The 14,011-nt window shown below is 49.2% G+C and overlaps 1 protein-coding gene across 6 annotated transcripts in view; it reads left to right on the forward strand.

The window, feature by feature from the left end:
- Positions 1–14,011, forward strand: part of SCTR (secretin receptor) — an 89,120-nt gene that overhangs the window by 12,571 nt on the left and 62,538 nt on the right. Inside the window, exon 1 of one of the 6 annotated variants that reach the window (XM_082689845.1) lies at positions 3,697–3,777. The exons of 3 other annotated variants lie outside the window; for them this stretch is intronic. Coding sequence is in view for 1 of the 3 variants with exons in the window: in XM_082689844.1 (XP_082545970.1) it covers positions 4,871–4,939 (69 nt within the window). In the remaining 2 variants the exon portion in view is untranslated. Of the gene's footprint in view, positions 1–3,696; positions 3,778–3,951; positions 3,971–4,360; positions 4,940–14,011 lie in introns of those variants that run through there. 2 more of the 6 variants (XM_082689846.1, XM_082689844.1) reach the window with 2 other exon arrangements.

Raw genomic sequence — 14,011 nt, forward strand, 5'->3', positions numbered from 1 at the left:
AAATGATAATAAATACTTTCTGTGGTTTTCCATCACTAAAGTTGGGGGTGATGCGTGGGGGACAGAAACAATTCAGGGCTGGGGACCAGAAGATCAGAGTTCTGGTACCAGCAAGGCAACCTCCCAAATGTGGGATTTTGAGCTACAGGCTCATAACATCTCATTATTGTGACACTTGCTAAAATGGTAAGGAAGACTTTTATTCAAGACTATTACTATGGGGATATTGCAACAGTGAAGAAAAACCCAGCTCAGCTTGGAACACAACAAGGACCAGTGGAGATTTATGGCCAAAGAACAGGGTAATGGGGACAGGGGACAGAAAATCATTAAGAGGAGACATCAAGGGGCGCCTGGGTGGCTCAGTGGGTTAAGGCCTCTGCCTTCGACCCAGGTCATGATCTCAGGGTCCTGGGATGGAGCCCTGCATTGGGCTCTCTGCTCAGCAGGGAGCCTGCTTCCTCCTCTTTCTCTCTCTCTCTGTCTCTCTCTGCCTGCCTCTCTGTCTATTTGTGATCTGTCTGTCAAATAAATAAATAAAAATCTTAAAAATAAATAAATAAAGAGAGGAGACATCAAGGGTGGGAGATTCTTGCTAGCAGGACTTAGCAGGACTCTTGCTGAAGGCAGGCCAGGATTGGGATACCAGAGGTGGGAGATGAGGAACTTCATCAGAAATCAAGGATGGTCATCTATCAAGAGATGGAAGGGGGGAAAAAAACAGAGTTGGAGGGATTGTCACTAAGCTGAGGATGGTGGGACTCTTGCTGAGACTGGGCTGGGCAGGCCAGAGACAGAGGGGTCCTGGCCTAGAAGAGAAGAGGGCTCTGAGGAGTTGAGCTCAAGTTTCATCAAGGAAAGAGTTTTTGCCATCCTTTTCAGGTTCGTCATTGCTAGTCCCTGGCACCTCACTGTCCCTGGTTATTTCCCTTAACCTTTCCCACACCCCCGCACCTCAATGATTCTTTCATTAAACATTCTTCAGTGAAACCGCCTGTGCAAAGTTTTCTCCCTCTCCTGCCAGGCCGTGGCTGCTGGTCCCGCCACCCCCACAGGGCTGTTTTAAGGGTCAAATAAGATGGTGCGTTCCAAAACACTTTGGAAGCCGGAGGGTAATAAAGTCATCTTCATAATGGAAAGGAACCCTAGTACAGTGCAAAAGATAACGGCAGAGGCTGCTGGGTTCAAATCCTGCCCCTACCCCCTTGTTAGCTGTGTTATTGGAGGTGAGTACTTACCTTCCCTAAGCCGTGAGTTCCCATCTCATTGATCGAGGAAAGTAAACATCGCTCATACAATCCTGGAGGACTAGCTATGGTAACACACTCTAACTGCCTAAAAGGTTCTCCAGCTAGCACCTGGCAGGTGCTAACTACCTTGTTAATTCCCTCCCTCTTTCCTTCCACCCCTATTATGAAACTGTTTTCTCAGATAGGTTTTCTAAGGCCACTAACTGCATCAGTGGCTTGTAAATGGGCTTCTCATGAAACACTTCAGACCCTTTTCTCAATGCTCTGAGAGGCAGAGCCTCCCATGTAAGGCAGAATGGCGTGCCATAGGCCAGAATTTATTAAATGTCCAGAACAAATGTGGTTCTGCTATTTCACCGGAGATCATGAGGATCTGGTATAGAGCACAGATTCCATTTTTGTATTGTTTTCTTGACATTTCTTCCTATCAAAAAAGCAATTCACGGGGCACCTGGGTGGCTCAGTGGGTTAAGCTGCTGCCTTCGGCTCAGATCATGATCTCAGGGTCCTGGGATCGAGTCCCGCATCGGGCTCTGTGCTCAGCAGGGAGCCTGCTTCCTCCTCGCTCTCTCTCTGCCTGCCTCTCTGCCTACTTGTGATCTCTCTCTGTTGAATAAATAAATAAAATCTTAAAAAAAAAAAGGCAATTCACACTGTGGTTACAGAACATATTTGAGCAACACAAGGTCTATACAGCAAAAATGGCAAGTCCCCATGGCATGCGTTTCTGATGTACATTTACGGAGCAACAACATTCTTTCCAGCCTGAGTCTTGAACCATTTGAGAAATAAGCTCAGTGGGTTAAGCCTCTGCCTTTGGCTCAGGTGGTCATGATCTCAGGGTCCTGGGATGGAGCCCTGCTTTGGACTCTCTGCTCAGCAGGGAGCCTGCTTCCCCCACCCCCGCCTACCTCTCTGCCTACTTGTGATCTCTGACTGTCAAATAAATAAAACCTTAAAAAAAAAAAAAAGAAAGAAACTCAAGACAGATGAGGTCAAATATCACTTTCATGAGCGATAAAGCTGATCTTGGAGTATGCATTTATACCTGTGGGCAAGCGGGTTTTCTGAAACTGAACTGCATAATTACATGCATGAGTCACATAGAGCTCTCCCCACCTCTGCATGTGTGTGTGTGTGTGTGTGTGTGTGTGAGAGAGAGAGAGAGAGGGAGGGAGGGCCTGACTGAGGGGGTACAGAAAGGTCAGGAGGATTATACTAATGGCTGCACTCAAGGAGGAAGGAAACATCAAGGGTGGGGCAGTGTGTTCCCCTTCCACACACTTCACCTCCTATTCTCCACTACCGTCCTCGTGCTTCCACATACATCCTTGCACATAGTGCACTGAGTCTTTGGGTGAGTATTTCCACAGCAGAAGTTCTTACAAAGGAGTTCATGTTCATATATACTTTAGGCTGATATATCCTGGGCATTGACTGTGGACTTGAGAGCTGAAAGCAGTTTTTCCCCCTTCTGTTTTTGCTGCGATCTGCCAACCTTACCTTATCAATAGCCTCTTCAGGCAAGGAAGGCTGCTAAGGGCTAGAATATGTTGCTTTGAGAGCAAGTTAGCTTTAAAAAATAATAATATTGGGGTGCCTGAGTGGCTCAGTGGGTTAAGGCCTCTGCCCTCGGCTCGGGTCATGGTCTCAGGGTCCTGGGATCGAGCCCCACATTGGGCTCTCTGCTTGGCGGGGAGCCTGCTTCCCCCTTTCTCTGTCTGCCCTCTGCCTGCTTGTGATCTGTGTGTGTGTGTGTGTGTGTGTGTGTGTGTGTGTGAAATAAATCGTCTTTAAAAAATAATAATAAAATAAAATAAATTAAAGGGCAGATTAGTCATCTGACCAGAGGTCAGGCACAGAAAATCAGGGTATCAGGGTTAGCCAGGCTTTCCCATCTGACCTTCTGAATTCCGGGGACCCAGCAGCATCATTGACCTTCCTGCATCCTCAGTGCCCTTCTCTGTCAAACAGGCATAATGTCCCTAAGGGGGTTGGGGGGAACTCAAGTGGCTGATGTGTACTTAAATTGTTGGGTCCCCAATGTTGGGTCCGCCAATAATGGGTCCGTGATTAAAAGAGCGAGACTGATACAAAGTGAAGGTCAAGCTAAGCTTTATTTCACACCAAGCATCAAGAATCAAACTGAACATTCGGGGCCGAACCTCTTACAAGAGAGGGTGACCTCTCTCTGTTTCACAGGCTAACTTTTATAGAGCAAAGGCCATGTGGTTGGGCCTGGCCACACACAGGTGGCCAATGAGATTGTAACACCCAGAGAAAGCTGCACAATCATGTTAGGTCACACATAAGTGACCAATTGAATTACAATTTACCCTAGTAGACATTTGAACCAGTCTATCACCTTTTGGCACCCAAAAGGTGCCCAAAAGGCGGGGCCCATACTCCTTGGTAGCTAGGAGACAGACAGTATGTGCCCCCACTGATTGAATACCTCCACCTGGCCTGACCCACCCTTGTATTTGGACTTTGTTACCTAGGACTGGTTTCCAGGACTGGTTTTTAAGTAAGTTCCTCTGGGGTGGCGGGGAGGGGGCAGGGTCAATTTAAGTTTTACAGCATAAACAACAAAATGGCAGTTCAACCGGGGTGGGGCCGCTCTGGCTAAATAGGCCCTTAGAAAAGTGTGGGGAGAAAGGTCAAGATGGAAGAGCCAAGAGGGAAGGAATGGGCACAAAAACAGAGAAAGAAAAAATTGGGTAAGAGCCATTTAAGGGTACCTTGTACTGAGAGGCTAAAAGCCAGCCTCCAAGTCCTCGGGCACTCAGAGTAGGGAGACCTGCCTGAGGACACCAGGAGCACAAAGCCTCTAGGGGTTTATCGTCAGTGCAGCCCCCCAAAACGCCTGGGTGTCCCACAGGATCCACCTGGGTCTCACCTGATCATTCACACCGCCTTGTGCAATGGCACGCATGGGAATGAAAATTTTCTAGAATAGGCGGGTATGACTTTAATAATAAAACACAAAATGAAAATTGGAGATGGAGTGCCACGTCGCTGTGCAACCCGATAGATGCCAAGGCATTTACAGAGCACCCTCTATGTCTGCAGGGCACTGGCACAACCTTTTAACTCGAATGTGGGTATCAATAGATGCGAGACTCTAAAAGGTGTCATCCGTAGCTCATCCGCAGCCAGCCAGGGTGCGGCAGAGCTGCTCTGGAACTTAGCGCGCTTTCCGGACTCCAGGGTGTTGCAGCGTTGAAGCTAAGGCAGCGTGCCCTCTCCTGGTCCCCTCCGCCCCGGGCTGAGCCTGCGGGAGCCGGCTGCGCCCCCCCCCCCGCGCCCTCCCTCTTTCTCCTCCTCCTCCCCTGGGCTCCTGGTGCGCCGGCCCCCTGCCAGTCTGGGCTGGGTGGAGGAGCGCCCGTAGCGCCGCTGGTCCTTATCGATGGGCTGGGCGGCTTAGCGTGCGCAGCCACCTCTTCCGAGGAGGAGCAGTCCTGGGGCTCACCGCGGGTCGGGTGACCCACCCATGGCTGCTCCGGACTCGGCGACCGGCCGGGGCGCGGGACCCCGCGGAGGGCGCTGAGCTCCAAGGCCACGGGGTGCGCAGAGGTGGGCGGCTGTCGAGGCGCCCCTCGGGGAGCGCGCTGGGCACCATGCGTCCCCGCTTGCTGCTGTGGCCGCCGCCTCTGCTCCTGCTCCTGCTGGCCTGCACTGCACATACGGTGAGTACCGCTCCCCTCCGCGGGTCCCACGCGAGGTGGGCGTGGGGGAGTCCCCAGATCTTCCGCGAGCTGGGGGAACTCTTACACCCCGTTGCCCGCCCCCCCAGGATCATCTCTATCAGTTTCTCGCCAGATAGCCTCGCCCCCAGAGAAAAACAGCAAGTGCATAGGGCAAAGGGAGCCAGCCCTAAGATAAACCTCTCTCCCTTCCACGCCATCCCTTCCTTCAGGCTGTGCCTCGACGGAAACACTGGAGACACCCCCGGCAGAGCCCACTGTGCGCTGGGCACTCTGCCTCAATTATTTCATTGAAACCTCCTGATCGGCTGGCCAGGTTGATATTGTCACCCCCTCTCTTTATGAAACGGAGACTCTAAGAGACCAAAAAATCTTGCCCTAAGGAAAGTTGATATTGGAACCCAGGTCTGTCGGTCTCAAAGCCTTGACATTTCTCTCTCTCTCTTTCTCTCTCTCTCTCTCTCTCTCTCTCTCTCACACACACACACACACACACACACACACACACACACACACACGGGCTGCAGAAAGGAAAACCTCAGAAAGCTCTGGCTGGAACATCTCGGGTCTGTCTATGGTGGGACCGTTTGCAGCCCCCTCCCTCCCCTTTGGGATTTGGCTCCCTAATGTCGAATGTCTGGGGGTGGGGGTGTGTGTCCAGGGAGGAGCTGGAAAAGAAGAGAAAGGCAGGGGGGGGGGGGGCTTGTTTTCCTTTCCCACTGGAACTCTTTGGAATCCAGGGCCTCTCCCACTGGGATTTGTGAATGAGTCGCTGCACCCAGACAGCCAGGATGGAAGGAATGGGGAAGGGGTGGTGGTGTGGGAAGTGTGTGTGTGTGGGGAGGGGGGGGATGCAGATTCCAGAACCACTTCTTCCTACCAGCATTCCAAACTGGCCCTCAAGGCCTCTGTCCCAAGAACTCCCCAGGAAAAGTGCTTGGGGACCCAATTCAGAGTCTCCAGTCTCTGTCCTGGGTGAGTCCTTCCTGGTGTCCAATGACCTTGCCTTCCTGTAGTCCTCTCCTGGTTGATTATAAGAAAAATGTTCCCTCCCAGAGCTAATGGGAGTGTTGATAGTGACAGTGTGGTGACATTCTAGCAGCCGTAGTTTGGAACAGTAGAAATTTAGGACCCTCGTTCCCAGGTCCCTTGTAACCCTGGAGCCTCTTCTCACCAGTGGCAGGGCCTGGTGGTTGAAAGGTGCTAGAACAATAGTACCCACTCACTAATCTGAACTCCCAGTGTGAGGAAATGCCACCCAGGACACTGGGGACAGTTCAAAGCCTCTGGGTATGTTGTACTCAGTGCCCAGGGATGGAAGAGCTAATAGTTTCCTCATCACCTTCCCCCTCCTTCCTAATTAAGTATTCGCAGTAACCCTGAGGTTGTCAGAAGAAATTACCAGGTGCCTTGGCCGCAGGACTGAGATTGTACCTACATTTTTAGTCTTGGGGGGACCCCAGGTTATGTCAATAATAGGCAGAGGGGGAAATGAGAACTTTCACTTGGTGTGAGTCTTCAGTGTGCCTTGGAAAGCAGCTTCATGATCCTCTGGATCAATTGCCTTGTTTTACAGACGAGCAGACTGAGACCCACAGAGAAAAGAGAGCTGCCCTGAACCAGCAAGTTAGCAGCGAAGCTGGGGCTAGAACCCAGATCTCTTGATCCTGGTCACCCAGGGCACTCTCCCTTGTGTCCTTGGTCTTTACATGTCATTTTCATACACTCATGTCCTGCCTTGTATTATCACAAGATGGTTTTCCTATGTCTAAGTCTTTGTCCTCTGGGTATTTTATGGGCTTATTCAGACCTGAATTCTTATACTTCTTGGCAAGAACTCTTTTAATAAATAAGAATGGAACTGACCTACTTTGGTTGGAGTATTTCCCAGCCTTTGAAACCGTTTACCTTCTGTTTCTTTGACTCAAACATTTGATTTGGAGATTTAAGGACATTTGACCAATTTTTTATTCATTCGGTTCCCCCATTGAATGAGGTTATAGGCAACTTCCTAACGAGGCATCATTAGACCAAATTGCTTATTATTGCTACCCAGCCTACCCCCTTTCCTTTCTACACAGTGAAGTGTCAGGAAAGTCACTTGTAAATGGAAACCAGAAAGTGACTATGGCTGAAGGGGCCAGTTTTCTGAGACCTCCATAGGAAACGTGGACCACGCCTCCCTTTGCTGTCCCACCCCCATGAATCTCCTGAGGACCTTTAATTGGAACTAGATCAAGATTATTCACCAGCACGTCTGTCCCCCTCCTGCTCCCCAGTGCGCACACTTTGACATGTTGTCTCATTCATCCCCTCTCCCTAGAGCCTGTCACAGTGTAAGGAGGAGCTCAGTGAGCGTGTGTTGGTTGAGTGAATGAATGAAATGATGACATCCAAAAGGAGTGTCCTAAACTGGGGCACTTCCGTATAGTGCCAAGTAATAAACAAGGACACCTTGAAGGCAAGTTGCTTAGAAAATTGTACATAAGTGCATGAAGCCAATGCAAAACAGTCACTCAAGGTAGGGCTTTTTAAAATCCGTGGCAGCAGGCAAACCGCCAGCTTGATAATCTTAGTGAGTTAAATCGGGTGGAGAGGGCTGCCTTTTCCTTCAAGTGAGGTTTCTTAACTTTGACACTGTAACCCCGGATATTAAATCTGGGCTTTCAGCAAGGGGTGCCAGGAAGGGAGCTCGGCCCTCCCTCAGCGTAGAGAAAGTCACAGGGAAGAAATAATGGGGACACGGAAGAGAGAGGGGAATCACAGATTTCTTTGTCATGGGGGACTTCCCCGTGAATTGTGTTCCATCTAGCACCATCCCTGGCCTTTGCCCGCTAGAAGCCAGGAGCACCTCTCCATGTCGTGCCCACAGAAAAATGTCTCTAGACGTTGCCTGATGTCATCTGGGAAGCAGAGAGGGCAGAACTCCCCCAGTCAAGAACCACTGCCTTAAAGCTTGTCCTGTGTCAGGGGAAAGGCACAAGCAGAACTAGCAATAGTGGTTTATTGCATGTGGGATTCAGGACCATGGGTTTGGTGACAGGGAATTGGAGCCAAGGTACCCGATGAACACCCACTTGCAGACAAAATGGCTTGTGCAACAATGGGCTTGATCTTCTCCAGCCTCCTTCTCACTCTCCCTCCTCTCTCTATCTTGTATCAGTGGATGGCTCCGAGACAGAAAAAGTCCTGGCTTGGGGGAACAGCCCATGGTGCTCCTGCTTCCAGGGGCTGCTGACAAGCTCTGTGACAACCGGAAGCAGAATTTCAGGAGGACTGGCAAGGGTCACCTGAGGAGCTGGCTACGGACAACTCTTCAGAGGAGGCTCTCTGGGATTTTTTAAAAAGAATTTATTTATTTATTTGACAGAGGTAGAGCAAGCGCACAAGCAGGGGGAACCGCAGGCAGAGGAAGAGGGAGAAGCAGGCTCCCCTCTGAGTGGAGAGCTTGACGCGGGTCTCGACCCCAGGACCCTGGGATCATGACCTGAGTCAAAAGCAGACACTTAACCCACTGAGCCACCCAGGCACCCCTGGGATTTTTTATATCCCCGAAAAATTACCTTCTCTTTTTCTAGGGAAATATTTGTGGATTTCTTTTGGAATTGTTACTGTCTCTAAGATAAATGTGAATGATGAGGATGATGATAAGGACTTCCTTTATCCAGCACTCCTGTCACCAGATACTCAGCCAAGTCCTTGCCCACAGCATCCGACTTTATTCTCATAACCCTCATTGTGCAGAAGAAGCAGCAGAGGCTCAGAGAGGTGAAGCCATTAGTCAGGGCTGCCCGCCCAGACGCCCAGATGTGGTGTGAGGACCCAACTCCGAGATTCCTAACCAGCACCGGCATCTCCCAGAAAGAGGCCTGCACTGGTCTCTGTCCCCAAGGTGCTGTCACAAAATTCTCTCCCAATTCACTCTCAAAGTGACATTCATTTCTGTTTAATTTAATCAATTTATAAAACACAAAGATGAATTACACCAGCATTTTATTAAAGGGGCCAGAGATGAGCTTGGGGTCACAAAATCAATCAACCAGGTGGTGCACTTCCCAGACTCTTTAGGGAGCTTCATCTCTTAGCTTTGGCATCATCTTTCAGTGGCCCCATGGAGCCCACCTCTCTCCACCCAGTCCCCTGGTCCCCTGCCCTCTGGCTTCCTCTAGCTGGCGGCAGGGAGGAGGGAGGGCGGAGCTCTCTTCTGGCACCTGTCTTTGAAAGCCCAGACTTCATTACCAGGCTGAGAGTGACACCACCATAGTGGCGCTCTCCAGTGTCCCCTGAGTTGCTCCTCACTTCCCTGCCTTTATTTAGCAAGCCGAGGCTTCTCCCCACTGACCTTCACTCGGGCATTGGGACAACCTGCAGCCCAAGGTAAAACCCACAACACTCAGATCCTATCTACTTGCTTACATTACAAACAGGGCTGCTCAGCCTTCCTGTGGACTCCAGAAAATAATAATATTCTGAGGCCCAGTCAGTCTCAGCATTCCGTGTCCAGAAGATTCCAAGGGGCATTTGGGGAAGTGACATCTCTGCTTGGCCATGTCCTGAAGTCCCAGCACACCATGCTGCCAGCATTCCCAAGTTTTCCTGTCTTTTCTAGAATCCTCTGGATGTCCGACGTCGATCCCTCACTGGTGGGCTCTTCCCGATATCTATGTTCCTGACCTCACCAACCCCTCTTTCATTTTCCATAGATAAGCTTGTCTCTTATTTCCTGGGAGTCAGAGAATGAACTTCCTCTGACCAACAAACATCTGGTTCTTACAGATGTATCTAAACTATACCCTCCTGGGACATCTGGGTGGCTCAGTCTTAACCTGTCTGCCTTCAGCTCAGATCATGATCCCAGGGTCCTGGGATCGAGCCCCGCATCGGGCTTCCTGCTTGGCAGAGAGCCTGTTTCTCCGTCTTCCTCTGCTCTTCCCCCTACTTGTGCTCTCTTTCTCTAAAATAAAGAAGTAAAATCTTAAAAAAAAAAAAAATTGTACCCTCCTGTCCCCTTCCTTCCCATCTGTGTCACTCAGCTCTGGCTACTGTAACAAAGTACCACAGACTGGGAGGCTCAAACAACAGACATTTGTTTCTCACAGTTGTAGAGACTGGATGTCCCAGATCGAGAGCCGGCAGAGTTGGTTTTGGTGAGAGCTCTCTTCCTGTTTTGTCCTCACCTGACCTCTCCTCTGAGCAGGTGCATAGAGACAGAGCGTGAGCTCTCCATTGTCTCTTCTTAGAAGGACACTAATCCTGTCAGATCAGGGGCCCATCCTTATGTCTGTGTTTAAACTTCCTTACCGCCCTCCAGGCCCAATCTACAAATACAGCCCCATGGGGGATAGGGTTTCAGCATAGGAATTTGGGGAGTGGGGGTGGGGCACAGACATTCAGTCCCTAGCATCATCCGAGTGGAAGAGAGGCACTTCTCTGGCTAGTCTGGCCAGTCCCTGCACCTGTGCTCCCAGCCCTTCCACTCCAATCCACAAGGGTTCCTGTCCTGAGAGGACACAGCCATTGTGCCCAGTCTTTACCATTTTCCACTAAGTGCCTTTCCCCACCAGCTGGTCAACTTGCCCAGGTCTGTGCAGCCCAGGAGGTGCACTCTGGGCCTCCCAGCCGCAGTTCCATCTCTGCCCCTGATGGCCAGCTTCTTGGAAGAAGCATCCATGATGCCTGCCTCCACCTTCTCTGATTTCTCAGCCCACCGCCACCCACCCCACCACGCACTGAAATCCGTCTCCTGTGTAACTTTCATTTTGATGTCTTCATTATACCCTTTCTGCTCTGGTCCAAACTAAAGGATTTATGAGAGAGATGGGAGGTTGTAAATCATGATGCCGAGACTGCAGGCATACACCTGACTGTTTTTGGCAAAGTGGCACCGGGACCCTGGCGTCTCGAGACATCTGGTGTGGGACCCTCCTTTCCACCCTCACTCTCTTGGCTTCTGCTCTTCACGGGTTTGCAGTCGCCATTTGCACTCTGTCTTCTCGGTCCTGGAAGGATCTCTGCCCAGGCTTGTCCTTGCTCTCCTCACTCTTACGGTGTGATCTCTCTCAGCAGTCCTACCCTTGTCATAAATCCAGTCTTCCAGACTCATCTTACCCCAGCTCCCAAGACCTCTTCTCTTTTCTTTGTTTTTCCTGTTCTTGAAACTAGGGAGGCACCCAAACCAGCCTCATGGGAGTCACACTGTCCTCTGCCCTCACCCCGACATTCAATCCACTGCCCACTGCTGGAGAATCTGCTTGCCCACTGTCACATCCAGGCCTTTTTCTTTATGGGATGTTCTGGTACAGCCGTTCTGGGTCAAGTGATTTTCACTTCTTCCCAAAGTGCTGGAGTCACCTCCTAGAGGGTCAGTCCCCTGCCTCCGCTTTTGGTCCATTGCCATCTGGCCGCTGCCTTCCATGTGTACTTGAACAGTTGGCCTCTCTGGACCCCTCAGGCCAGGAGCTTCAAGAGCAGCAACTATGTCCCATCTACCTTCATGTCCCCAGGGATGAATCAATTGCTGGGTATAGAGTAAGTGGAAACTGAAGAGGAAAAGTCCTGTAATGTGTGTTTTTGTGTGGTTAATTACAATAATAAAGAAAAATACCATTTAGCAAAGTTCTTTTTTCTTATACTCTCTTAGGGAATTTAGGAGGAATACATATCTTTAAGTGTACTTTTGTCTGAGGTGCCTTTTTTAATACCAAGTAGCATCCCGTTCTTGGTACCAACAATTTTGGGATTTTCTGCCCAAAATATTTCACTTATGGTGCTAAATATATGCGGTTTTTCCTCACACTGACAGCCAATCCTCCAACCCTGCAGACACTAGCCGGGTGTTCTAAAATTCAGTTCAGTTCTGGGGCGCCTGGGTGACTCAGTGGATTAAGCATTTGTCTTCGGCTCAGGTCATGATTCCAGAGTCCCTGGGTTGAGTCCTAGCATGGCATCTCCAGACTGGGATTGAAGCCTGATGGTGGGAAGTTTGCTTCTCCCTCTCCCTCTGCGCCTTCCCTAGCTCATGTGCTCTCTCTCTCAAATAAATAAATAAAATCTTTTTTAAAAAAATCAAATTCAAGTCAGTTCTGACTCTACCCCTCTGGAATCAGCAGAGACCCCGTGGGTTAAGGACACAGTCCACAAGACTGCTCCTACTTTAAAGGCTGAATCACGAGCCTGGGTCACCCATACTTCTGGCTGATCAGCTGTACGTTGAGGGTTCCCATGATCTCCTCCTTCGATTCAGTAATTTGCTAGGAAGGCTCACAGAACTCGGGAAAGTATTTTATTTGCCATTACTGGTTTATTATAAAGGCCACAGGTCAGGGACAGCCAAGTGGAAGAGATGCAGAGGGTGGGGAAGGGGGAACATGGACGCTCTCCAAACCCCTGGTGTAGGAAATTTATGTAGGTTTCATGACAGGGGCACAATTGACGAAGTCACTGACCATTGGTGACTTACTCAATCTTTGCCCTCTCTCCCATCTCCTGTGGTCAGAAGGGCAGCCGGAAGTTCCAATCTCTCACCACATGGTTGGTCTTTCTGGTAACCAGCCCCCATATCTAGGGCCCCCAGCCTCCAGTCATCTTATCAGCATATACAAAGTCACTCCTCACTTTGGAGATCTCAAGGGTCTTAGAGGCTCTTGTATTAGAAACTGAGGCATAAGACCCAATATTATAACAAAAGATGCTTCTCTCACCCCTAATGCTCAGGAAATTGCAAGGGGATTTAGGAGCACTATGCCAGGAACCAGAGACGAACACCAAATACACATTTCTATTATATTTGAGTGTTACATTAGGATGTGTAAGTGTTACATTAGGACAGTTTCAAATGACAAATTAACTGCAGGCGTTTATCTACTCTGTCCCTGGAAGCATCCTCAATGTGCTAGTAAAGGAATCACAAAGGTAGAAACCCACAAAGTCAAAGGGAACAAGACGAGACCGCAATGAAGCAGAGATAAATCTTGGGGAATGTACGGTGAATGATGTAAGGGTAGCAGTGGTGGGGGGGATACCAACCTACATATGTGTGCCAGGAAGAGGGAGATTGATGACCAGTGGTCCCATTGGCCTGCAGAGCCCTGGAAAGGCTCTGAGCATAGAGGAGAAATATAGGTCCTGATTGTGGGGACCCACTCAGCCTGATTATTTATTGTACAGCAAAGGCAACAAACTGTTCACGCTCACCATGGTTCTAAGGATCCCATTAATGCTTCAGTCTTAACTATGGCATTGAGCACAGCACAGGCACCATAACCAAAGGGACTATGATGGTAGCTACTCTGGAGGAGAGCTCAGCACTAATGTATAGATTTGTGGAATCCTTATGTTGTGCACCTGAAACTAATGTAGCGGCGTGTGTCAACCATACTTCAATCATATACATGCACACATATATGTTATATATATTATATACATATATATCACATATGATAATATGTGTGTGTGTGTGTGTCTATGTGTATATACGTATATACATATGGTACTGAGAAAGTCCTCCAATGTGAAAACAAACAGAAGGAAAAGAGGAAATATCCACCATGCAGAGAGGAGAAAAAGGTCACATGATTACAGTTAATGTTCTGAAATACAGTCCTTTAAAAAGGGTGCCAGATGTAGGGGCACCGGGCTCAGGCAGTTAAGTGTCTGACTTTTGACTACAGCTCAGGTCACGATCTTGGGGTCCTGGGATTCAGCCCCGGATCAGCCTCCACACTCAGTAGGGAGTTTGCCTGAGTCTGTCTCCCTTTCTCTTTCTCTCTCTCCTTGCTCATGCTCGCTCTCTCTTAAAAAAATAAATAAATCTAACTTTAATTTGAAAAAAAAAAAAAAAAGGATGCCGGATCTAAGAATAAAGAATGTGGGAAAGAGAGTGTTAGAGAAAACGAATCACCAGAGAATAAGAAAAGCTGTGTAGAAATTAAGTGTATAATAACAAAACATTTATTAGGAAACTCAACAGGTGATGCTAAGGAAGTACCTCAGAAAAAGAGCATCTGACACAAGGGTAGGAGAGTAGAGAAAGGTGAAAAGATTAGATGGTCCATC

The sequence above is a fragment of the Mustela nivalis genome (assembly GCF_964662115.1).
Source record: "Mustela nivalis genome assembly, chromosome: 11".
Classification (NCBI taxonomy): Eukaryota; Metazoa; Chordata; class Mammalia; order Carnivora; family Mustelidae; genus Mustela; species Mustela nivalis.